We start from the raw sequence: 27,946 nt of genomic DNA on the forward strand, positions 1-27,946 counted from the left end.
CAGACATCTAAGCTGCAGCCCTGAGACAGAGGCCGCATGGGAGCAGGCATGAGGTGGAATGGGAGGATGAAGAGAGGAGGACTGTGTGTGAGACTGCTGGCAGTGTGTCTGCTGCTAGGAGCTGACCTCACCTGGCTGAACGCAGCCCAGACTAATGAGAGGAGAGTATTACACATCCCAGGTGACATCATCATCGGGGCATTGTTCTCTGTCCACCACCAGCCTCCGGCTGATAAGGTACTGTGTGTGTGTGTGTGTGTGTGAGAGAGAGAGAAGAAGCACAAGGGAGTCCATGTGTGAGTGAGATAAAGTGCCATCAGGGCCCAATCTTCAGCTGGGCACAGTAGGTTATTGCTATTTTCAATTTAACAGCCAGTGCCCATGTGGTCTAAATTCTAAATGATCTGGCACATACAGTATTTAGTGCCCATCAAACAGACTTTGCGCTTTAAAATGGTAAATCATTCATTTACAGTATATAGCACTTTACACAGGCGCAAATACATTCACAAAACGATGGCAGGGTTTATTGCAGCAATTAGGGGTTCAGAGTCTTGCTCAAGGACACTTCGACAGCTTACACACTAGACCAGCTTTGTTGGTCTTAACTCAGGTGCAGTGATGGCGTAGACATTTCCTTACTATGTATTTATTTAAAAAAAATGGATCCCATGATTTTTCACCCGGTGCCAATTGTCTGCCCTAAGCTGTAATCCTGGGCGCTACTCTCCCTCTGCCAACATGGGAAGAGCCCCGAACTGAGCTCATGCTTCCTTCAATGCATGAGGAGTGAGCAGGCCCTTCTTATCACCTTTTCCTTACAATTCAGACATTGGGATTAAGATGCAGCTACTGTAGATGAGTTCACAATGCGCGCACACTGATTACATTAAAAATCAATCAAATGTGAAATTCCAACATTCGTATCCGTATACTGGGTATAGATATATGACATATCTTAGGGACTTGGCATTGAGGTTCAAAAAATAAATAATGATCTGGACCAGATTATCAATATGTTGCATTGGGCAAGCGCAGGATTTCTTAACACGAAGACGAGTGGTATGGAGAGAGGGGGCGATAGAAACAGGCAGATAAAAATAGATGCATTTCTTTCAATTAGCAGTAGCCTACACTTTATTACAGAATATCTTCAAATACCTCTCCTCCTGTAAGAATTGTAGTTGGTGGTTTAAATGAAAAAGAACATAACTGAGACTGAGTGTGTGTGTGTGTGTGTGTGTGTGTGTGTGTGTGTGTGTGTGTGTGTGTGTGTGTGTGCGTGTGCGTGTGCGTGCGCGCGTGCAACATTCATATGTGCATGACACTATCTTCTTGTGTGATTTGACATGTTCAGGTACATGAACGTAAGTGTGGCTCAGTGCGTGAGCAGTATGGCATCCAGAGGGTGGAGGCCATGCTGCACACTCTGGATCGAATAAACGCTGACCCCAGCATCCTGCCCAACATTACCCTCGGTGGTGAGATCAGGTCAGCAACCACTCAGAATTATGGAGAGTGGGTGGTCCACTCTCTGCGATACATATACATGCGTTTACATTATAAAGTACTATACTGTACATTCACTCGCTAACAATATGAGACATGGATTATGGTCTTTGCTGCTCACCTTCCTCCACCCCAGCTACCACCTGTCATTTTGGATCTGCCGTTTAGGTACGGGGGATTCGGAGTCCCTATGGTTGGGACTGATGCGCTTGATCAGAGTACCTAAAAAGCAGATCCAATTCATCGCCAAACCATAATAAATATATTGCTCATTTGTCCTGACTGAAATATGTATTTGTCTCTTGGTGACCAAGGGATTCCTGTTGGCACTCTGCTGTGGCATTGGAGCAGAGCATCGAGTTCATCCGGGACACACTGGTGTCCAACAACGAAGAGGAGAACATGGGCAGGTAAAGTAAGCCTTGCCGAGCCATGAGGCCATGAGGCCATGAGCCATGAGGCCCATAGGGCAGGAGCCTATCTGCTGTTTCTGTAGCCATGAGGCCCATAGGGCAGGAGCCTATCTCCTGTTTCTGTAGCGTGTGGCAGCTTGATGTACAAGTACACCCCCTGGACATAACACTAGTATGTCGCAGGGACTTACCCCCAATCCAACCCTTGATGCTGAGTGCCAAGCATTTTTCTGAGTCTTTGGTATGACCGAACCCCGACCTCCCAGTCTCGGTGTGTGGGGGGGGGGGGGGACTCAAACCACAAGGCCACTGAGCTGGTCAGCATGGGCAGGTGTAGTGGTGTAAAGTAACTAAGTACATTTACTTAAGTACTGTACTTGAGGTAATTGTACTTTACTCGAGTATTTACAATTTACAATACTTTGCATTGTGAGCTTGTAGATCTGCTATTTTCAAAAGATGTTTAAACATTTGAAAACTTGAAATGAGACATTCTGCATAATGATTACTTTCTACTTTTGGTACTTTAAGTACATTTTGATGCCGATACTTTTGTACTTTTACTTGAGTACATTTTTAATACGGGACTTCTACTAGTAACGGAGTACATCTATACATTGCAGTATTTATACTTTTACTTAATTAAAACATTTGAGTACTTTTTCCATCACTGGACAGGTGTACAGCAGAGGAGGAGGAGGAGGAGGAAGGGCACATGAGCCTTCCGGTAAAGAAGCCCATCGTGGGACTGATCGGCCCAGGCTCCAGCTCTGTGGCCATCCAGGTCCAAAACCTCCTCCAGCTCTTCAACATCCCACAGATCGCCTACTCTGCCACCAGCATGGACCTCAGTGACAAGGTACTGTACACTACCTGTTTCTATTATTTAGTTGAAGGGGGAATCTTGAAAAAACAAGAAACGTTTCGGCGGTTAAGCCTTCATCAGGGAATCCTTTCTCCGATGAAGTGCTTAACCGCCCAAAACGTTGGATTCTTGTCTTACTCTGTTGTGTCCTAATAAAATATTTGCACTTTGGCTATCAGCGTGTGCGGCCACTTTCTTGTTTTTTCAAGATTCCCTCTTCAGTTTATTCTCCCGTGGGCCGGTACCGCTTTAAGGTCTTTGGTGTGCATAAGCATCCTCTGACATATAATAGTCTATTATTAGTTGAACATGAGCCATATGGATCCAGACACAATTGGCACCAGACGTGTTGGACATCTCCGTCTGTCAATATGTCTGTCTGGTGACAGACATATTGATTCAATTCAATGTAGGGGCTAGAACAGCGGAGAAAAGGCCTGCTAATAAACCTAGGCCTAGTGGATTGAAAACCAATCATGATGCCATTGAAGGACCACACTAAATACATTGCATTCTACAATGCATTTGTAGAACGGAATTGTTTCTAGCCAGTTCAATCCCTTACAGTATACTGACTATACTGTAGATAGATATATAAATAAGTGTGTGTGTGTGTGTGTGTGTGTGTGTGTGTGTGTGTGTGTGTGTGTGTGTGTGTGTGTGTGTGCGTGTGCGTGTGCATGTGCGTGCGCGTGCGTGCATATATATGCAGACTGATTATTGTCTTCCTACTCAAAGCTATTCTTTTCACTACAGAGCCTGTTTAAGTACTTTATGAGGGTGGTACCATCAGACGCACAGCAGGCCAGAGCTATGGTGGACATTGTCAAGAGATACAACTGGAGCTATGTTTCTGCGATACACACAGAGGGTAAGACCACACATACTTGCTTCACAAACCTTTCCATGGATTTAAATGTGTATCCATTTCAATTGTTAGCTTCAGTGGATGGTCTTTTAATAATCAATTCCTTTTGATGTGGGGAATAGTGCATGCACCGCCATACTGCTATGGAGTATTATGGGGAGTGATTTTGACCTGTTATTGACATGGAGCTGATTCATCACTATGAGTGGGATGCCCATCTGGTACCAGGGTGGAAGGCCATGCTTCCACCCACTGCTCTGTACTACCCTGGGGGAGAACATGAGCTAACATTGGCCCCTGTCCTCACACGTTGCTGTACATACTGTACTGTCTCTCTCTCCATCTCTCTCTCTTTGGATGTGTCAGAAATCACTCGCACTGCGCACTATATAGTCCACTAAGACTAAAGTGAGGTTGCCTTTTTGAAGCACTGCCTGAATATACCTGTATAGTGAGAATTATTATACCCTATATCAGTGGTTCTCAAAGTGGGGTCCAAGGACCCTTAGGGTTCCTTGAAGGGGTTCCAAATGGACCCTTGCATGTCTGTAACTCAATCAGAGTGTACAGATGCAACCAAATGGACCTGTAATTCCATTTGGTTCCATTTGTACACTAGAAAATCCATAGTGGAGTAATTGTACCCCACAATGCTTCGTGAAAGGTAGGGTACAATCATTGGTCACTGACACAGCACTATGTAATCTTTCTTTCAGCGCAATGCATGATGGTAGACGGACAGAGAGAGCAGCTCAACCTCTCACATATAAAAGTCTCGCATATAAGTGTTAATTTATCCATTTGTAGCACTCAATTGGAACCAAATGGGCTTATGACTCCACGTTAAGTTAACAAAGACGGTATTGCATGCACATCCACTCTCTCCCAGGTGCTGGACAAATGGCAATGTAACAGGAAGAGAATAGAATCCGCAACACAGTTTCTTTCTCAGCTGCACTTGTTTATTGCTGCTTCAACATCACTATCCTGGATCTTGGATCGAAACGTTGAAAAAGCAATATTATACACAAACTAGGATTATTCTTATGAACTCTTTCACTACATGCATTTTACAGTCGCACGCACACACACACGCACACACACACACACTCAACAACCGGACTCAGGACTTTTGCATGGCATGCTCTCTTTACCACTCTAAACCCTCACGTGAAACTCTCATCATACAGATCGTGAAGGTCGCTCTCTCTGACCTTCACTACAGTGTTGATTGGTCTGTGTGAACTACAGGTTACTGGTTGTCTCTCTCTGACCTTCACTGGGTGTCTGTGTGAACTACAGGTTACTGGTTGCCTGCAGGAATCTGAGCTATGCAACACACTCCCCTCCCTCAGCGACCATTCCTGCAAGTTTAGTTACTATTAGACAGTGGTGGAAAGTAACCAAGTACATTAATTAAAATACTGCACTTAAAGGACCACTTTTCAACATCTCTTCATATAATTGGTCATCACTAATGTTCATGATAAAACACCACCATTTTTTCCTACTCAGTCTGTGTCTCATAGGAGGGCTTTGGGCAGTTCGGACACCCGTCCACCAGTGACATCATCATTAGGCAGATTTATTTTTTAAACAAGATTTGTTTTAAAATATATTTAGATTTTTATTATCGTGAGAACGATGGCTTCAACTTTTGCATTGCAACTTTTCAGGAAAAGAAAGCCTGCCGTTTCTATTAGCTTGGATTCACCATCGATGATGTCACTGCGGACGGGTTTCTGAACTGCCCACAGCCTTCCTATGAGACAAATGGTGGTATTTTATCATGAACATTAGTTAGGACCAATTATAGGAAGAGAAGTTGAAAAGTGGTGAAGTGGTCCTTTAAGTACAATTTTGAGGTCCTTTTACTTTACTTGAGTATGTCTATTTCTCAATACTTTAGTTTAGACTACTCTACTCCACTACATCTCAGTGACACATATTGTACTTTTTACTGTACTACAGTTCATTTGAAAACTGAAAAAGTTACTAGATTTATATTAGTATTAGCCTACAGAACAGACTTTTATACTTTGATATACGTCTATTTGAAAATGTCCCATCACCATTCGTTGTGAGCTTGTAGATCAGCAATAAAATAAAAAAAGTTTTAAAAAGATTTGGAAGGCTTTTCCTTTGTGCTTTCACTCAAGTAAATGTTTCAATATAGGCCTTTTACTTGTAACAGGTGGTATTGCTAATACTAATCTTGAGTACTTCTTCCACCACTACTTGTGTGACCGACTGCCTGCAGGAATGTGAGCCAAGCAACACTCTCTCTCCCTCTGCAACCATTCCAGGGACTATTAGAAGAGCGCCGCTGCTCAGCGAGCCAACAGGCTAGAGAGCAGCTCCCAGATGGGGATGTGTGTAACTGTATGAATGGGAAGCAGGGCACTGCTGTGTGAGTGCACTCTCTCTCTCTCAACCTCCACGTTTATAAATACAGTTAAAAAAAAAGATGTCTTTGGACCGCATGCCAAAAAAGTAAAATAGACTTTCTAAAATATCTACAATCTTTCTGTGGTTAAGTGGGTAATAATCCCTACAACCAGGCCCCACGCACTGTATGTGTTAATGCAATTCTGAGTGTACAAATGTCTTTACAGGCCCATTTGGTTAATACATTTGTATGTCGAGAGAGAGTTACAAATGCTGGGCGGCAGCCTATCAGAATGTGGAGAAGCAGCTTGGGAATCGGAAGGTTCCCGGTTCCATTACCCCCCCCCCCCCCCCGGCTCTGTGTGTGTGTGTGTGTGTGTGTGTGTGTGTGTGTGTGTGTGTGTGTGTGTGTGTGTGTGTGTGTGTGTGTGTGTGTGTGTGTGTGTGTGTGTGTGTGTGTGTGTGTGTGCTGGAGGAGCAGGTTAGCTAAGCTGTCACCACTTCGCACACCATTCCCTCTCACATTTTATAAAAATGTAATTTTAATTTAAAACAGTAGCGTTTATAACGTTTTTGAACAAGCCATTAAAAAATGCACCATTTACAAATGCAGATAAAAATCTGCAATCCGGAAATTGTAAATAAAACATATGTTGACCAATCTGTATGGTACTAGAGTATGTTAATACAAGTAGCCTCCGCGCTCTTCCATTGATATAGTTTGACCCAGTGGTCAAGTAGGACCACCTACTGGTTGACAAGTGGCTTTTCCGTCTTAGTTCAGTGGTAGGACTTTTGTCAGCCGTGCAGGAGACATTAGTTTAAATCCTGTGATGGACAAAGATCTCACGGATTGCAGCTTTAACATGGATATTTTTTACTATGCATGTTCTAGAAGGACAGCTTTTTATCTTGATGAGTCTGAGCCTCACACCCCCATCACGCTCCCACAGCGAGAACAGATTTGCATAGCAACAGAAATGAGGTGACCTGATTTTGTTGAGAAGGGGGAGACTACCCCTGACAGTTCATGTACAGTAATGGGAACACACAGCAGCTTCTGAGTACGATCACACTGCACTGCCATGTTTTTGTTGTGTACACTGTACAGTACTCTATATTGAAACAGTAAATATGGCTACATCATGCACATGTTTCATCTACCTGTGAGGATACGGTGTTGTGCGTGCGTGCGTGCGTGCGTGCGTGCGTGTTTAAATGCATGCATACATTAGAAGATGTCTATGATGTTAATGAGTAAATCAACTGGTAAAGCGTATTAGCACTAACTTAACATTAGTATTATTCCATCAAGGCTACTTTTTACTTTAAACTGACTACACTGTACATACAGAAATTCAACATTAAATGTGCTGACAAAAGGGTGTCAGTGAAAAGTAGAAAAAGTGCCCCTCGGGGCACAGGTCTCCACCAGGCCAGGTCAGGTTGTGGCCTCCTGGTGGCGCTATAATAGGCCAAAGGGTGCCATTTGTTCTTAACCATTGATGGCAATTGGATGATTTGAGGCATTTTGTTCCAAAAATGTGTTTTGCAAAAATCCACCTGTTGGTGGCGCTATAACAGGCCAATGTGAAAAGGGTGGGATATATTCCTCAGACTAGTAGGAAAGTCTGCGAAAGATTTCACGTAAATTGCACACTGCGTTCATGATTTGAGGCTTTTTGTTTCAAAACGGGCCAATCCTGCAAACTTTTAAAGCCAATGTCAGGATGGAATATGAAATATCGGACAGATCCATCTTGAACACATGACTATAGAGATATTGTGTAACGATTTGCGGGATTCTTGGACAGAAAATTAATATCAATGGGAAAGTAATATAAAAAAAATTGTTTTTCAAAAGTCGGCCTCCTGGTGGCGCTATAACAGTCCGTTCTGGAAATTTTGGGGCAGAGGTTCATCGTTGACATCCAGTGAGTGTGTGCAAAATTTGGCATTGACCGGGTTAACGTTGCCGGAGATTAGCTGTTCACAGACGGACGGACGGGGGAGTGCAAATCGGCCTGGTGGAGACAAAAATATAACAAATGTGGAAAAACAAATGTATGCAGGTACTTGCTTGGCCTATGGGTAGTGCACAAGAAATTTGCCCTGGACAAAAATACACACACACACACACACACACACACACACACACACACACACACACATACGTGTGCGCACACACAAAAACACGCAGACAGACCGATTTGTAGACTGCTCATCTTCTACAGAGCTACGCTGTGAAAACGTATGTTCTTTCCCAACAGGGAATTACGGTGAGAGTGGTATGGAAGCATTCAAAGACATGGCTGCAAAGGAAGGGATTTGCATTGCCCACTCCGACAAGATCTACAGCAACGCTGGGGAGAAGAGGTTCGACAAGCTTCTGGAGAAGCTGCGTGGGCATCTGCCCAAGGCCAGGGTGGTGGTCTGCTTCTGCGAGGGCATGACCGCCCGGGGCATACTGATGGCAATGAGACGCAGGAGCCTGGTGGGAGAATTTCTCCTGCTTGGAAGGTGAGAGGTTGCACACACACATACACACACATATAGTACACATACGGCTGTAATGCCTACTTGTACATGCATGCCTGATTACTATACAGTTGTGTGTGTGTGTGTGTGTGTGTGTGTGTGTGTGTGTGTGTGTGTGTGTGTGTGTGTGTGTGTGTGTGTGTGTGTGTGTGTGTGTGTGTGTGTGTGTGTGTGTGTGCGCGTGCAGTATGTGTGTGTGTGTGTGTGTTATTCTGTCTGCCTGTGCTCACAAACATACTGTACAAACACATTGCAGATCTTTTTCTGTCCCTGGTGTCTGTTATCAAATGAATATTAAGTATGTTTGGATTCCAAAGTGTTCAACAAGTTTGCTGATTCAATTTGTAAACAACATTTTAATTTTAGATGTCATACACTGGCTCCATCTTTCATCAACATCATCATCAACATCATCTTGTTCATCACAGCCATCACCACGCTTCGATCCTTCCCCCCAGTTGCATAATCAGGTAATTCATAATATTAATAATAGACTGTCTATTATTATTTATTACAATGTTGCACAAAGTCTAAAAAGCTCTTAGCTCTGCTAACAAATCAGTATTGTTCAAAAATGTGTAGGCTACAGCTAGATAAGACACTCTCATAGACTATCATTGTAAATGAAGAATATTCATATAATATTCAATCATTTATTGCCAAACCCAACTTACAGTTGATTTGGAATTTGTTTAGGTGTGCTTAGACTTGAGATAATAAGAGCAAGAAGAATGCAGAAGTAACGCTTGCCATAGGACGACCAATAGTTCCAAACACTACTGTATAATTCCAAACTTTGAATCCTCATAATGGGTGTAAATCAAGCACTCGGGATACAGGAACAACCACGTGATCACGTCACGGCAAGATCAAAGACCCATAACTCTCTTTCAAGGGTCTGAGTAGGAAGAGACGTTTTCCTCTTCAGCTCTACTGTAGAGTACATGCACAACACTATTAATACATTGTTATATTATATTACATTATATTATAAACACTTCATATTTCTTATGAAGTGTGTCACAATCTGAAGGTTAGGGTTAGACAGTCTGCTTCTCTAAGCAGATTAAATGCTGATTGTTCTTCACACATCATTACATACCCAGCATGCTTCACCCTTCACTAAATGTACCACAATGTGGTGGAGATGACGCATTTATCAAGATCTTGTGTTTCAAACAGAAAACAAAGGAATATGTTTTTCTCGAGGCAATCGCCCGACAACCCTTGAAATTACTCACACTATTCATAGACCCTTTAATCCATATTACTGTAATGCTGGCGTCCCTTCACAATCTTCAATAGTAGCTAAAATAGCCTATCTAAAAGCTTGGCTAAAGTAAAGGCTATTTCCGCTCTTTGCCGTCAAATGAAGTATACATAAAGCTTAAGTGGTTCATTTAGAGATGAATGATGGAAGGACTGAGCACAAAACTACAGGAGAGAGAGAGAGAGAGAGAGAGAGAGAGAGAGAGAGAGAGAGAGAGAGAGAGAGAGAGAGATAGAACAAAAGCTTCAATAAAGAGGGAAGGGGGATGATGATGAGTTAGCTGAGAATGGCATGCTTTATTTTAAGGTTCTGGCCTCTGGTTCAGCCTCATCCCCTGGTGTGTTAGAAAAGCTTCTCTCCTCATTAGGAAGAATACTATATGTAGGCTGTCGCTCAAACCTGACAGCAGCAAACACCAAATAACCTTGAACTACATACTGCTCTGAACTACTCCATGTTCTGTATAATACAATACATATTGCTGTAAGATTATGGGTTGGCTGCAATCAGTTTGTGGGGGCGATTTTATGCTCATTATGATATGTTGGAGCTTATTTATTTTCCCATGTTTTGTTTTGTCTTGTTTTGACAACCGAGATGTTCTACTCGTGTTATTGCTACTTGTTAGTCTAAATGAGCCTAATCTCATTTATGTGGATGTCAGTATGAATATCCTGCACCTGGTGCAATCTCACTCACACACGCACACGCACGCACGCACGCACGCACGCACGCGCACACGCGCGCACACGCACACACGCACACACGCACGCACACACGCACACACACACACACACACACACACATAAACGGTGGGTATGTATAAACCTCAGTGGTCCAATTAAGACTGCAGTGGCCTCATTTATTAAAAAGGTTCTTGGACGCAAATGTTTCGACCCTAATCATCATCATGTGCTTGTAGGCCTTGCGTCATAATACATTCAGAGGTGCAATTGGAACCAGAGACACCCTGTCTCTGCTTCTTTATCAATCCGATGCATTCCAATCCTGTTTCACACACAACCGTGACAGTGTCATATAGCCTTTTGCTTGTGGAACAGATATACTGAACTATTCATATATTGATGTTTAATGTCGTGAGGCGTTGTGGTAGATGAGATTCACTGTGACTTAAGGGACAGATATATTACATGAGAAATCGTATGAAAAGAGGCAAAACTGCTCCATAATAATGGTTTCCTGCCAGGGCAAAGAGACCCACGTACAGTACAGTCAAGTCTGTCTTTTACATACAGTTTAAAAGTACACAGTGTAGTACACAAAAGTACACAGTGTAGTACACAAAAGTACACAGTGTAGTACACAAAAGTACACAGTGTAGTACACAAAAGTACACAAAGCCATAAGCTTGTTTACATTGTGGTCCATTTAAAACATTCAACATCGTTGCTATTGGAAACACACTCTTACACGCACGCACGCACGCACGCACGCACGCACGCACGCACGCACGCACGCACGCACGCAGTGGCTGAATCAATTCTTTTTGTGTTCTTGATATTGGAGGGAATCATTCTAGCAACATTTCGTCACTGTTGGACAGAAAACATTTATCTCCACATTAATCTTTAAGTGTTTGTCCTAAATGAACATACAATACAAGAAATCATGCAACTACATACTGTCAAATCACAGCATGTTCTAGATCAAATGGAATTGAATTGAACAACACACTTGTAGATTGGCTATCCTCTCTACTTTTGAAAGGTTTTGAAATTGTTTGCCTTTAATGACATCCCCATGATTGGGACACCAGGTTGACAATGGATAAGTCTGTGGAATTTATTCATAGAACATTAGGAACTATTGGACATTTAATCACTTGGATCACATTTCTGATATAACCAGTGCTCATAATATGGTCATGTCCTTTAGCTTTAGACCAGACATTCCCAACGTGTGGGAATGATATTGTGTATGTATGATATTAATCATATTATAATTGAAAGTGAGTGATATTAATTGCTTAATGTATTCATACTTCCTCGTACGATGGTGCCACTCCCCGGAAATAGATCAGATCTACCACAATCTCACAATAGGTCCACCTTTATAGGTTCTAGAGAGCACTTGTGAATCTACAGTATATCTCCACTCAGCAATGAGAGAGAGAGAGAGAGAGAGAGAGAGAGAGAGAGAGAGCTCGTAGGTGGTGCAGATTGCCCTCCCAGGTCAGCGTGTGGGATTCACAGCTCCCGCTCGTGAGAGTTTCAAACTATCCACAATCACAGTCCTCCACGCATCTCATATCCATCTCTGCTGTTTATACCACTTTCTCTATTTCCGAGCTCACTTCTCCAAGGTCCCCTTATGAGCACACCCCCCCCACTCCCCCCAGCCAGAGACTTGGGGAATCATGCAAATCACACCCACACAACTGTTGTGTAACTTCAGCTCTGTCAGGTTGGCTAAGTTTCCCAAAGTATCTCCACGCCTCTCTTTGCCGCAGAGAACTATGCACGTATATTGTGTGTGTGTGTGTGTGTGTGTGTGTGTGTGTGTGCGTGTGTGCGTGTGCGTGCATGTGCGTGCGTGCGTGCGTGCGTGCGTGTTATTTGCTTATTGACCTCAGCATAAAACAGATCTATAGATTCACTTTGCTGTGTCCAAAATCGTATAGTGGGTTTTGGTTTACGCATTAGGCGCACGTAAAACAGCTGATGTACAAGATCAGAACGCATCGCTCTGCAGCATGTTGTGAGCTACTGTACATGCTGCAGTGCGATGCGTTCTGATATATCGATGTTTTAACCCAATCTCAATTGGGCATTAGGGTTAGAGGTTAGGGATTTGTTTGCAGTGTTGGGAGTGGCAGAGTTGCAAGTAGATAATAGATAAACCTGTTAATTTAAACACGTACCACACCCCAGGATATATCTATTCACATTTACTTGTACATCTAAAGATTTTCTGCTTTTCTACAATTATTGTAATTATTATTTTTCCCCTTCTTTTCGGAATGAGAGGCACAGCTCTTGTACCATCTGCTCTGAGATCTCTCGTGGTAGAGAGGGATGTTACTGGCAGAGAAATAGCACTAGTTATCAAACATGATTTCAGTTGTGGGCGGAAGAGGCACTTAAAAGCATGAAAACAGACGACGCTTCGTGTTGTACTGCAGTGCTTGGCTCCTTACAGCCTCACCATTATACAGTAATGTGTTTCCTGATTTTTGACATGCTTTTCAATTGACATTGACATGTTGAGGATTCCATGTGAGGAATATCACTGTGTCATTGTGTGGATGGGTATTTCTGTCTTTACTCTGAGGATACAGAATGCATTTTTAAAATCTGACTTATATACACAATGTTTTCTTTGCTTGTGAGTGTGTGCGGTTTTGTGGGACTGCAATATTTGGCCCATTTTCTTAAGACAGTATGTTTGTGAGATTCACGCCTACAGTATGCCTGTGTAAATGTAGGTCATTTGTTTTCCACTGAAGAAAGACTAAAATATTAAAAGAAAAAAGATTCATGGAATGTAAATGGGTTGCACGTTGTAAAGTAGTGGAGTGTCCTTGCAAATCTGCTATTGTAGCCAATGTTGAAGTCAAACAGTGAATGAACTCCCCAACATGCATTTCTGCTGTACCTTTCCTCTGCTTCCATCTGCTCTCTCTCTTTCTGCTGTACCTTTCCTCTGCTTCCATCTGCTCTCTCATTTCTGCTGTACCTTTCCTCTGCTTCCATCTGCTCTCTCTCTTTCTGCTGTACCTTTCCTCTGCTTCCATCTGCTCTCTCTCTTTCTGCTGTACCTTTCCTCTGCTTCCATCTGCTCTCTCTCTTTCTGCTGTACCTTTCCTCTGCTTCCATCTGCTCTCTCTCTGCTCTCATTTCTGCTGTACCTTTCCTCTACTTCCATCTGCTCTCTCATTTCTGCTGTACCTTTCCTCTGCTTCCATCTGCTCTCTCATTTCTGCTGTACCTTTCCTCTGCTTCCATCTGCTCTCTCCAGTGATGGCTGGGCCGACAGGTACGATGTGACTGATGGCTACCAGAAGGAGGCTGCAGGTGGCCTCACCATCAAGCTGAAGTCAGCGTACGTGACATGGTTCGATGACTATTACCTCAACCTGAAGCCAGACGCCAACCTGAGGAACCTGTGGTTCCCAGAGTTCTGGCAACATCGCTTCCAGTGCAGGTTGAGGGACCACCCCCTGGAGAGCAGCAAGTACAACCGCACCTGCACCTGTTAGTAATGATATAAGATACGTATATGCTAAGCACAGTTCACTATAGAGTACTGAAGTCCTCACGTCACTCCTGGGTCATTATAATAATAATAATCCTGACAATTGTTTTGTTTTGACTATTGAACATTGACTATTGGACCCTATATTGAACAGTGATTTTATAGTATTATTGATTGATTGATTGATTCATTGATTCATTGATTGATTCATTGATTGATGGCTCCTTTGCTTTATTGATTGAACATGTTTTGAATTGATACGTTTGACGTTTTGTGGGTTTTTTATCTGTAGAGATCTAGTCAGTAAATGTGTTATTACTTCTATGGATGAAGTTGTGTATAATCTTTAACGTTTTGCCATAATAAGCAATTGAAGCGCAGTAGGCTACTAATCACTTTGCAAGCATGTCACTTATTTTTGGCGGTCACAAATGTCACCTTTGAACAAAACGCCTAGTTGTTGCTATAAGCGTCTGTTCTCGGAGGAGCTTTTGAACGGAGGTAACAGTGAGTAGGCATCTCTTAACTGATTGTCGGGTTCTATTGTCCACAGGGAAAGAATCTCTACACAATCAGTATGTCCAAGATACCAAGATGGGATTTGTCATCAACGCTATCTATTCCATGGCTTATGGATTGCATGCCATGCAGCAAGCGCTCTGTCCAGGGCATCAGGTAAGCTAACGTGTGCTTCATGCTCTGATGGTTTTGACGTAATGTCAAAATTGACTCTTTTCACTGCACATTTGAACAGGTAAATACAGCTGATGTTAAAAACCATTTAACCCAATACTCTATACTTGGTCTCAGGGTTTATGTGAGGCCATGCGTCCCATCGATGGAGGCCAGCTGCTGGAGTTCCTGATGAAAACCAACTTCACAGGTGTATCTGGAGAGACCATCCACTTTGACCAGAATGGAGACTCGCCTGGCAGGTAGCCTACAGTACACTGTACACCACAGGGAGGAAAGGAAGGAATTAATAAGAGGACACTAGAAAATAGTTATATAGGAGGATGTGAAGAATGAAAGCAAAATATAAAAAATCACACCCGTGTGAACTGAGTGGTGTAAGGTCTTATATAGACTGATCAGCTGTGGTCTGACGTAATGTCTGACGTAATGCAATCACACCCGTGTGAACTGGGTGACCATAGCAACCATGCTCATTTTTTGGTACGAACAGACAGACAGACAGACACGTAAACTAACAAAGCCAGTTGTAGGAGTGGTTTACACCACTCAAATTTGGTACGAACAGACACGTAAACTAACAAAGCCAGTTGTAGGAGTGGTTTACACCACTCAAAAAGGAAGGAGAACTGTATGGAAGGAGGAAAGGAAGGGAAGAAAAGTGTAAAGAAGGAAGCAAGGAAAGAATCAAAACATTGAAGCATAGGAACAAAGAAGAAGGAAGTGAATGTAGGGCACCTCATGTCTGTGCACGTGTATTTCAGATATGAAATAATGAACTTCAAGAGTATGGGCGAAGATCAGTACAGTTATATCCATGTGGGGAGCTGGGACCAGGGAGGTCTGAAGATGGACGATGAGGAAATCTGGACCAATGGCACTGAAATATTCCAGTCAGTCTGCTCATCACCCTGTAAAAAAGCAGAGATTAAGGTACAGTATGAGCTGGTCTGAAACTTGTCATATATTCTGCCAAGTCTGTATCTCTAATGATAATTAAGTATTATATGTGGAGGAAGAATGTTTTCGGGACCTTAGGACAACCCAGTTCATACATATTTCATATGGTGCTGCTGCTGTTTGGACCTGTAATGTCCCCAGGTGATCCGTAAAGGGGAGGTGAGTTGCTGCTGGACCTGCACTCCCTGTAAGGACAATGAGTACGTGTTTGATGAGTACACCTGTCAAGCTTGTGGACTGGGCTACTGGCCTACATATGACCTGACAGGTAAACTAACTAACTGTCTGTCTGTCTGTCTGTCTGTCTGTCTGTCTGTCTGTCTGTCTGTCTGTCTGTCTGTCTGTCTGTCTGTCTGTCTGTCTGTCTGTCTGTCTGTCTGTCTGTCTGTCTGTCTGTCTGTCTGTGTAAAGTACAGGTATAACATATTGTCTGTCTGTACTGCCTGCCTGTCTGTCCGTTGTGTCTCAAACTCACACACCTGCAACTAGAGCCATTTACAGTATATTGGTTAGTTAGCAGTCGTTAACCTTCATACAAATAATTTGCAGCTATATTTTATTCATCCATATTGGCACTTACATTTAATTTTCTAACTTAAAATGTTTTACAAATCTGTTCTGTACTATAATTCATCTTATCTGTTCTGAGCTGTCAATGCAGGAAATTCCTGCATTAATAACAATATAAAATACGAATAACTAAGCACTGAGCACAGGTCTGCCCCAGGCCGTGATGTTTGGACAAAATCTGTTGGAGTGATAGCCAAAAAATAGTTTTGCAAAAATCGACCTCCTGCTGGCAATATCAAAGGCTGATGCGGGGCAGACGTTTTTCCTTTGCCTCTAGGGAGTGGGTGCAAAGTTTCATGCTGATCGGTCCAGTTATAGGTAAAAACGTGAATAGGCCTGTTCTAGCGCCACCATGAGGCTGATTTAAAAAAAGTTACTATGGCATTTCTTCCTCTGCCTAGTGGGAATCTTCTTGCAAAGTTTAACGGCAATTGCACACTGCATTCATAATTTCAGGCATTTTGTTCAAGTAAAATAAAACAATGTGTTTTGCAAAAATCCGCACTATAACGTCGGGGCAAAGGTTCTGCTCTGGCCTCCAGGGAGTGTGTGTGCACAGTGTGTGTGCACAGTTTCACGTCGATTGAGCCAACGGTGCCGGAGATTATCTGTACACAGACAGACAGACACACACACACACACACACTGAAACGCACGGATGGACGGAGATGATACAGTTGGGTGCCACCGATATTGTCCCTTATCATTTGACCCATTTAGGCCTGACCTCAAAATTTAAAAAAATCCTTCTAAATCCTCCAGTTTTCTGAAATAAATATTTTCACGATTTTTCAAAAATAGCAGATCTACAAGCTCGTAGCGCACCACTCGGTGGCGCGCTATGAGCTTGTAGATCTGCTATTTTTCAATAGCTAAATTATAACATGTTTAAAACACCAAAAGGGGTTCCCGCCCAAAATGGGTTAACTGTCCTTTTGCGCAGATCACGCAAACCTCAGCAAAAAGAAAAGGACAATATCGATGGCCTCCAACTGTATGAACGGTTGCATACAACAGATGAGCAAACAATTAAAATAAAATCTAGAGAAGCTTATTTAGAAATTGTGAACTATGAACGTGAACTAGTTCATAGATGTATAGCTGACTGTGAACTGAACTTTGAGCTAACTCTTGTGAAGTGTGAAATTGTACAAACCTCACTCCTCCAGATCTGATACCTTATTATTACCTCCCTGTGGGGCAGCCATCACTGCCCCACAGGGAGGTAGTCAAGGTACTGTATCACATCTTACTGTACCAGATATGTTCTGAAATGACAACCCCCTCCACCCTTTTCAGTTTGCACTGGTGGTGTACATGCCAACAGGGACTCTGCCTATTTCTTCTATCTATCAATGTATCTATGTATTTACACATATAGTGCTGTACACAGCTCTATGTGGAAGTGTTGCAAGTTTCAGATAGATCAGCTAATTCTGTTCTTCACACTGCATGTTCTAGTTAGTAGTATGTGAATGTATAATGTACTGTACACTATATACTGGGTCTGGGAAGGGTTATCACCCACCCGCCTTCAAGCCTACGCTTCGTGCACACACGCAGGCACACACGTGTACTCCTCCTGATACAGTTGGAGATAAAATGGCAATTTCACATAAATGATCAGTGTATGTTTGAAATGTTCTAATCTAATGATCTCTCTCAACCCCCTAGGTTGTGTTCTAATCTAATGATCTCTCTCAACCCCCTAGGTTGTGAGCCTATCACGGTGCAGTATGTGCGCTGGGGGGATCCTGAACCAATAGCAGCTGTGGTGTTCTCCTGCCTGGGCCTCATGGCCACCCTGTTTGTCACATCGATCTTCATCAAGTAACGCCCTTTTCATTTCAGTATAGCCAATGTTTGTTATACGTGTTTTTGTTCCTCTTAGGAATGACGTGCTAAGTCAAAGTTTACTTGAAGGGAAGTGATTACACCCAAATGAAACCCTTCATGTTCATGGCACTAACATGCCACGAGCAAGGCCTAAGGCCGGGTCCAACCATCCATCCGTCCTGGAGAACCCTAGCCTCGTGTGACCAGACATATTATCACTGCGTGATTCTTTGCATTTGATTTGTCTGGCTACATTTCCCTGGCCACTTTAGCCAGCCTTGACTGGCAAGTAGCAACATCTCTAAACAAAGTGCCAAACCGATTGAACCTTGTCTAGAGTTAGTAAACTGGGATTGAGTAGAGTCTGTACTTGGACCACTATTTTTGCCTCTACACCAAATCCTCTACACCAAATCCTCTACACCAAATCACTCCAAACTATATAATACCAGATCTACAAGCTCACACAATGCACAACAATGTGTTGTGAGTGAGCTTGTAGATTGGTTATTTTTGGATTATTTTCACCCCAGAATATTAATGCTGGGGTTCAAGTGGTTAAGCAGAAAAACTGGCCATAGTTTATTTGTGAATCAAACCATGCTGTATTCATGTTGCAGGTTCTGGGACACCCCAGTGGTCAAATCATCCAGTCGTGAGCTGTGCTACATCATCCTGGCTGGGATCTTCCTGAGCTACATGTGCACGTTCAGCCTTATTGCCAAACCCAACATTATCTTCTGCTACCTCCAGAGGCTTGGAATAGGCTTGTCTCCTGCCATGAGCTACTCTGCCCTGGTCACCAAGGTATAGTAATATCCTCCATAGTGTTCATTTAACTCTAATCCCAGTTAAAGTAATGCAACATGATTTTTTGTACAATTCCGTAGCCTTATGTTTTGCATCACTCCCCTGTTTGAAAGTGTACGAGGTGAAAAACAGAGATTATGTGAAATATAATATATAGTATCAGTTTCCTTTTGCACTGTGTCCTATGGTTGGTAATTTGGTATGCAGCCTAGTAAAAGGTGATAGTTGTTGAAGGCAAGGGCCTTGGTGTATCCTCTCTGTGGTCAGTTTGTTACATTTGTCTGTAGTGCATGGCTGAAGATGATTTCTTAAAATCATGCTTGTTTACCATGTAACACTACATGTGTTTAGTTGGTATTGGTTGATTGAATGGTTTGATTCAGTATAGCAGTTCAGGGCTTGAAAACGAAAAATATCTGCGTCCAAATACATATTTTTGGGGTGAAAAACGTCACTGCTGTAAAATATATGTGTGACACTGTTAGCATGTTGTCGATGAGGAACCTCCCTCAGAATAAAACTCTTCACTGTTAGCATGTTGTCGATGACGAACCTCCCTCAGAATAAAACTCTTCACTGTTAGCATGTTGTCGATGAGGAACCTCCCTCAGAATAAAACTTCACTGTTAGCATGTTGTCGATTGACGAACCTCCCTCAGAATAAAACTCTTCACTGTTAGCATGTTGTCGATTGACGAACCTCCCTCAGAATAAAACTCTTCACTGTTAGGATGTTGTCGATGAGGAACTTCCCTCAGAATAAAACTCTTCACTGTTAGCATGTTGTCGATGAGGAACCTCCCTCAGAATAAAACTCTTCACTGTTAGCATGTTGTCGATGACGAACCTCCCTCAGAATAAAACTCTTCACTGTTAGCATGTTGTCGATGAGGAACCTCCCTCAGAATAAAACTCTTCACTGTTAGCATGTTGTCGATGAGGAACCTCCCTCAGAATAAAACTCTTCAGATTTGCCCTGAAATACCCTAATAAGTAAAAGGTGTTCCTGGATCTGTGGGCGTTCTTATGCAGACCAATCGTATCGCACGGATCCTGGCAGGCAGTAAGAAGAAGATCTGCACCAGGAAGCCTCGCTTCATGTCCGCCTGCGCTCAGCTGATCATCGTCTTCCTCCTCATTCTGCTGCAGCTAGGAATCATAGTGACCCTCTTCATCATAGAGCCACCACAGGTGAGTGTGTGTGTGTATGTGTATGTGCGACGTGCGTGTGTGTAGGACGTACGTGCGAGGGTCTGTCTGTCTGTCTGTCTGTCTGTCTGTCCGTTTGAGCATGGAATGTGCTCACCTGATTGGCTGAGCACGGAATGTGATGTATGATGATAAGAGCGTCATTGACAATGAATGGACAATTTGGAATGTTTGTGTAAACACAAACATTGATGACGAAGGTGAGGACACAAATTCTGATTGGCCGGGAATGAGATGTGTTAGATGATTAGTTGGAGGCCACCGATATTACTCGGTTTCACTATGTTCCACAAATGTATGTTATATTCATCAACATGACAAGAAGTATTACAAAATGTAATGTATGATTTTTCTTCTTTTAAACAAACAATCCGCTCCTCTCGTCCTACTGCAGGTGATCTTTGACCACCCCAGCATCAGCGAGGTACACCTGATCTGTAACCTGACCACACTGGGAGTGGTGGCACCGCTGGGATACAACAGCCTGCTTATCCTCAGCTGCACCTTCTATGCCTTCAAGGTACCTAATTTATACTTCTTAACGCAGATGTCTCTTGACATTTTTGAGGTGCGCTAGCCCCTCCTATGCCCAGCTTTGTGTGTTTGTGTGAATCATAGTGATGATTCGATTAGCTGATCACCCCATAGCGATGATTGGCTGAGCAAAGTAAATATTGAGGATAAAAAGTGAGGACAAAAAAGTGAAGACGGAAAAGTGAGGATGCAAATTGTGATTGTGATTGGCCGGAATGAGATGATGTATGATGATAAGAGCGCCCCTCACTTCACACAGGTGTGATTCTTTAACCTATTTTCAACTGAAAAATACAATACATACACAATACATTTTGTCGGGTGAAAATAAGTGTTGAATGACAAAGTTTATACATTTGCCTTCATAACACGATCAAACTGCTCCCTACTGGAACACATTGAGTTCTCTGTTGTATAATAGCAGTAACCCAGTGCTTAAACTAGGCTTTGTTCAGCACCATAAAGCTTTTGGTTAAACTTGAGGGTGAGTGGGAGACTAGCGATGCTGCAGAGCTGAGCAGAAGTGAACAAACTGAGCAGTGAGCATTGTAACAGAAGGTTGCTTGCACCATTCTGTCTGATCAAGGGAAGTCAAAAGGGAAACACGTTTTTCTCACATAAAATGTATTTGGAATCTGCACAACTGCAAACTTCCATCAATGGAGTGAAATATACCCCAGAGGGCTTGTCACAAGAGTAAGGCTGTGCAGCACAGCAGCACAGGTTTACCTGCAGCACAGGTTTACCTGCAGCACAGGTTTACCTGCAGCACAGCAGCACAGGTTTACCTGCAGCACAGGTTTACCTGCAGCACAGCAGCACAGGTTTACCTGCAGCACAGGTTTACCTGCAGCACAGCAGCACAGGTTTACCTGCAGCACAGGTTTACCTGCAGCACAGCAGCACAGGTTTACCTGCAGCACAGCAGCACAGGTTTACCTGCAGCACAGGTTTACCTGCAGCACAGCAGCACAGGTTTACCTGCAGCACAGGTTTACCTGCAGCACAGCAGCACAGGTTTACCTGCAGCACAGCAGCACAGGTTTACCTGCAGCACAGGTTTACCTGCAGCACAGCAGCACAGGTTCACCTGCAGCACAGCAGCACAGGTTTACCTGCAGCACAGGTTTACCTGCAGCACAGGTTTACCTGCAGCACAGCAGCACAGGTTTACCTGCAGCACAGGTTTACCTGCAGCACAGCAGCACAGGTTTACCTGCAGCACAGCAGCACAGGTTTACCGGATCGGTGTATAAAGTTAGTAAGGGAACTATTCCTTCATTAGCCTACCAGTTTTTGAAATTGGATTATTACAACACCAGGGGAGGGCACATAGGTTAAGATGGTAAATGGTGCATTTATATAGCGCCTTTATCCAAGGCGCTTTACATAGATTGTGCATTACATTCACCCATTCACACACACATTCATACACTGATTGCGGCGGAAGCCATGCAAGGTACCAACCAGCACATCGGGAGCAATTTGGGGTTCAGTGTCTTGCTCAAGGACACTTTGACATGTAGACAGGAGGAGCCGGGATTTGAACCGCCGACCCATGGATCATTGGACGACCTGCTCTACCTCTTGAGCCACAGTCGCCCCATGGTTGGTGAAACAATAGGGAGACGGCATCGGTTTCCAGCACTAGTTTGAAACTCGTTCTTTCAGGCTAGTGACATGAAAGGAAGTTGTGGAGTTGTGCCACGAAGGGATATTGGTGAATCTTAACCCAGACTCTCAACTTGATCCTTTTTCTATTCTCACAGACACGTAATGTCCCTGCCAACTTTAACGAGACCAAGTACATCGCCTTCACAATGTACACCACCTGTATCATCTGGCTGGCATTTGTCCCCATCTACTTTGGCTCCAACTACAAGATTATCACCATGTGCTTCAGTGTCAGCCTCAGTGCTACCGTGGCACTTTGCTGCATGTTTACTCCAAAGGTATGTTAAAAACTACCATGCTATACTGTACATGCATGGATACAATATTCTGCCTCAACAGGGTTATGATGAGTCACAATGCAATGAATTTCCCCTGTTATACAGTATGTACTATACATCCTTGTAGGATAGAATTGCAAAGAGAATAGGGCGCAAATTGTTCAATTTAAGGCGGCAATGCTTACCTGGGATTTGAATCCGGATCCCCTATGCAACTCAAATCTGGTGAGCTACGTATAAGGCACAGCTCCTTTGAGCAGAGGCTACATTTTGACTTTGATGCAGTGCCTCTTGTCAACCAACAGTTGTCCTAACCGACCACAGGAGAAAAGCAGGTAGACAAACTATCACCACTGCAGTCGTTAGTAATACTAATTTTGTATTAAAATACTCTGCTCACTGGAGCCTCTCGAATCTTCATCATGGCCGAGAGGCTCGAAACATCACGTCCATGGTGTAAAAGGAACCAATCATAGTTTTGGAGCATGATCCATGCAGTGCAGACCTTACCTTTCTTTGTTATTCTAACCTCGGTCCGGCACCTGGTTTTTAGTTAGTGGATGTGCATGCTTTATTGTTCTTCTCTGTATTAAAATACTCAAAATAATGTTTTATTCACAAATAATTTAATCTTTATTAAATTGATATTGAGAATCTGAATGAAACTGAAATTAATTGAGATATACTTCCCAACACGTCTCTCTGCTCACTCTGTGCTTTTTATTGTTTGTCATGGTTAGGTGTACATCATGCTGGTGAAGCCAGAGAAAAATGTGCGCAGTGCGTTCACTACATCTACTGTGGTGAGAATGCATGTGGGTGATGCAAAGAAAGCGGCCATTGCTTCTGCCAACCGCTCTAGCAGCAGCCTGGGCACCTTGTTCAAAGGCCGTAGCTCTGGGCAATACAACATAAGGTACAGCTACAGTACACCTACCTCTCTCACACACAAACACATGCAGGCACACACACACACACACACACACACACCACAAATATCGCTGATGCCTCTGTCTCTGCTGTAGTCATGGCTACTGTTCCTCGTTCTGCCCCAAATACATTTCTGTTCCAAAGTGAATGTTGTTTTAATACATTTCTACATCAATGTAATTAAATTGAAATTTTCAGCAAATTGCCATGTCCCCTATGAATTCTGCATAGAAAACCCCCATGTTGTCAATGCTTCTTAAGTTCTTCCCAGCACCATGTTATTGCCATGGGTTATTTTAGGCCTAGACAACATTGCATTTAGCTGAGAACTGAGCTCTGAGATATATTTTCTACACGGTCATCATCACCTCATCATATATATTGATCTATATCGTTGTCTTTGAAAGCTGAATCACTGTGTTTAGGCTGCCTGGCGAGCCATAAAAAGCTGTTGTTCATGAAGGCGACTGGGTTGACGGTTCATAAAGGAGACTCACAGCCTCCAAGGAGTTCTCTTTCCAGGGAAGAAAGAATAAAGAGGCGGGGAGATGTTAAATTGTAAGGAAGCTAAATAAAGAATAGAATGGGGATGGAATAGGATGGCTAAAAATGTAATCGGAGCCTGAAGCCCAATGCAGAAGGATGTGCTATAATAAAGAATAGAATGGGGATGGAATAGGATGGCTAAAAATGTCATCGGAGCCTGAAGCCCAATGCAGAAGGATGTGCTATACATTATACAAATAAAACTTGACTTGACTTATACCATGGACACAGAAAATATGATTAGAACCTACTACCATTTTGTTTCTCAGTTATGATTATGGATGTAAAAAATATAATCTTTTTTTTACTTAGGTGAAGTGGCCATGGTAATGCACTCTGAGTTGTCCCGATAAAGACAAGTAATGGACTCAACTTGCGAGACCTTGTTGTGCATTATCACTTACATATTATTTATACTATACTATTTATATACAGTATAGAGCGTCGCAGTCCCGCCCCCTCGAGAGACCCGGAAAATAAATCCCTGTTAATTTTCCTCATAGACTTTTCAGAAAGTATTTATTTAAAGACGTTTACGCCGCGGACAAAGCCAACTCTTGTCATGACAAATCATGACAACAAAGAATTAGAAAGTAGAAAGAAACGGCAGGTTACAACACTTTTTTTGTTGTTTTTCTTCTTTGTAATTATTTGTTTGGTCCAAAATATTGTGTTTGTTGTCATGATTTGTCACGACTCGAGTTGGCTTCGTACAAAGCTTAAAAGGTCTTTAAATAAATACTTTTTGAAATGGGAAAAATGCATTGGGATTCATTTCCTGGGCCTGGCGAAAGGGGGCGGGACTGCGACGCTAGATACTGTATATAAATGTCACACCACTATATTTGTCTTGTCTAATACATTATAGTACTGAAATATGTATTGTAACTAAGCCCAACATTTAGACTCTTGTAGATGTATTTATCGATTCGGACATTTTCAATCTACGGTCCAATGACTCATTACCTTTAGTCGGGAGAGCAAAACCTGTAATGCCAAATTTAAGGTGCTTACCCGGCTGCCCCACCTGTCCGATTATTCTCCGGGAAGGTTCGGAAACAGGGAGGTCCGTAGTTTTCAATAAAAAAGATGTTCCACTCGGTCTCGGAATCTGTCATCCATCTTGGATCTGTCCTCGTCTCCCCAAATGAGTGCAACTGGCTGCGCAACCCTGACCGCCAGGGCCGCTGTTGCGTATGCAGTTGCAATGAATGGCGGACAGATCCAAGATGGATGACAGATTCCCGAGACCGAGTGGATTAAAACACTTTTTTATTGAAAATTACGGACCTCCGTGTTTCCGAACCTTCCCGGAGAATAATCGGACAGGTGGGGCAACCGGGTAAACAACTTAGATTTTGCATTTGTACATGTTCAGAGTTACTTTCAAGCAGGGGGTTTCGCTCTCCCGACCAAAGGTAACTGCTGTAATGTCTGAACTGAATGCTTTACAGAAATACACAGACCATTTATCATAGCATTTGCAATATTCATAAGTATATATATAACATTCCACTATTATATATTATATTTGTCTACTACTAGACAAAATATGTTGTTATATTCTGATTTACAGAGGATGGATGGTATGCAGAATTGCACAGTCACTGATTCAGAAAGATTCTTGCACACTTTCTCGTCTCTCACATGTTTCGTAGCTCCAATGGGAAATCGGTGACATGGGCGCAGAATGAGAACGGCCCCAAATCCAACCTGCTGTGGAAGAGAATCTCCATTCATGTCAAGCAGAAGGAGGAGGTGGAGGCCAACCAGACTGCCATCATCAAGCCCTTCTCTGAAGGAACCGACTCGCCTCTTGACACGAGTATCACCGCGGGCCATGATGAGCCACAGGAAGCTCAGTCATACCACCATGCCGGAACCTACCAACGCCGCTCCCCGCCCCAACCATCCCTGCCCACTGTCAGCCAACATGGAGGGAAGGCAGGGGGCTTCCAGGAACACTCCGAGAGCACTGGATGTTTTGTTGTCAGCAGAAAGGATGTTGACAATAGCCAAATGGTGGATGTTGGAATGAGCGTGAGGGATACCGGCACATCGGCTGTGGCTGACATCGGTGTCGGGATGATTGGCAGCCAGTCTCAAGATGCCACCATAATGGACCAAATTAGCATTGTGGTTAACAGTTTCACTGCCAACATCAGTGAGCTCAACACCATAATGCTGCCAGGCTTGACATCAGGGGAAGCGACTGTTAGCTCTCCCTCCGGACCCACATCTACGGCCGCAGGTGCAGGTGCAGGTGCAGGTGCAGGTGCAGGTGCAGGTGCAGGTGCAGGTGCAGGTGCCATTGCCTGCCCACCTCCCTACATTGCCTGCCCGCCTCCCTACATACCGCCTAGAGGCAGGCAGGTTCCATACAGTGTCACCAGTTATACAGAGGCCACAGCACTCTCCGCCTCCCGCGAGAATCGACCAGTAGGAGTGATTCATGGACATGTGGGTGGGGCCTGCAGTGCCGGCAGGAAATCTGCGAATATGGAGGAGCTGGTTGCTCTGACACCCCCCTCCCCGTTTAGAGATTCTTCCTCGGGGTCCAACAGCAACTCGCCCACCTCCCTGTCCCCACACTCAGAGGCTGAGTACAACCATCTGCTGAGACACTACAGCCAGAGCTCCTCCTCGCTATGAACTTCCTATTTCTATCATACCATTGAGTAGAAGGTTGGTCAGCAGGTGTCATTAGTCCGACGGCTCATTATTCCTACTGCGTGTTAGTCCAACTCGCGCATTACTAACCCTATCCCTAACCATAACCGCACGTGGAAGCCATGTAGTCGGAGTAATGGGATGTCGGAGTTATGGGCAGTTCCTCCGGATCAGCAGCACATTGATTGCTTGTGCAACCAAATCACCTGTTCAATCTCATTTTGATATTAGATTGACTGAGGCTGGATTCATTGAAGGCATTCACAGAGGCAGCAAGAACCAACAAGAGGATCTGTACACTTGTAGCTTCTGTAGACTTCAGAGACTGGATGCTGAAAACAGGCTGGAAATACAGATGGGCATTTCAAAACTTTTTTTTTAAATAAAAGGGACACTGAGCAATTTTCTTTTAAAATATATAATACGCTGAGAAAACAATGAAAATAGAACAAAAGCCACTATTTCACAGCGTGGTGACAATCACTGATTCATTCCTCTGTTCAGTATTCTCTTTTGTTCGGTCCTTATGTCAAATCAGGTGGTGTTGAGATAAATTGTATTTGTATAGTTGTGGATCAGGGTCCACACAACCACTCAGAAAAGAAGACTTTAGAATGTAAGTACAAGTAGAAGAGATAGATGAAATTTTACAAACATTATTATCGACAACAGAAAACACCCCGTGACCCCCCACCCCACCCTACTTTTACTATTGCCGTTGATAGATACAGTATGTATGTTCTTTCTTGTATTGCTGTGAAGTTGTCAGAGCTGTGCCACTTTAACCACGTAAGCCCTATTTTATACTTTGCCGTACGACGATCTCGCACAAATATTTCACTCTGCACTAAATATCTTCACTGAAAAGTGAAATTAGCAGATCTCCAAGCTCAGTGTGTTGCATTGCGATGCATTGTGAGCTTGTATAGATCTACTATTTGTGCCAAATAGCAGATAGGTGAGATGTTCAGCTCTTTCTCTGTGTTTTCTTCTCTCTTTTAATTTTCAAGTTTTATTCAAGTTATTTATGATGACATGCATGCAATGCTAATGTGTATGATCCCATACTGCATAAGAGGAAGCTTTTCTTTTTTCCTTAATGGATTGTGAAAAATTACTTTCCCTTTTCCCGAGAGAGAGAGAGAGAGAGAGGGAGAGGGAGAGGGAGAG

General features: G+C 43.2%; 1 protein-coding gene across 1 annotated transcript; it reads left to right on the forward strand.

Moving 5' to 3' along the window:
* Positions 1–36: 36 nt before the first annotated feature.
* On the forward strand, positions 37–27,946 carry LOC306928803 (metabotropic glutamate receptor 5-like; the record flags this gene model as incomplete). The annotated part of the gene is made up of 18 exons (XM_079509075.1): positions 37–237; positions 1,358–1,491; positions 1,824–1,919; positions 2,601–2,781; positions 3,544–3,658; positions 8,314–8,563; positions 13,830–14,065; positions 14,620–14,741; positions 14,877–15,001; positions 15,524–15,692; positions 15,861–15,987; positions 18,002–18,119; positions 18,746–18,932; positions 19,968–20,126; positions 20,539–20,664; positions 22,448–22,630; positions 23,371–23,546; positions 25,765–27,946. 18 exons carry the CDS (start codon positions 37–39, stop codon positions 26,756–26,758), a joined length of 3,699 nt encoding a protein of 1,232 aa, XP_079365201.1. The 3' UTR covers positions 26,759–27,946.

Source organism: Electrona antarctica, assembly GCF_951216825.1.
Source record: "Electrona antarctica genome assembly, chromosome: 8".
NCBI classification, from domain to species: Eukaryota; Metazoa; Chordata; class Actinopteri; order Myctophiformes; family Myctophidae; genus Electrona; species Electrona antarctica.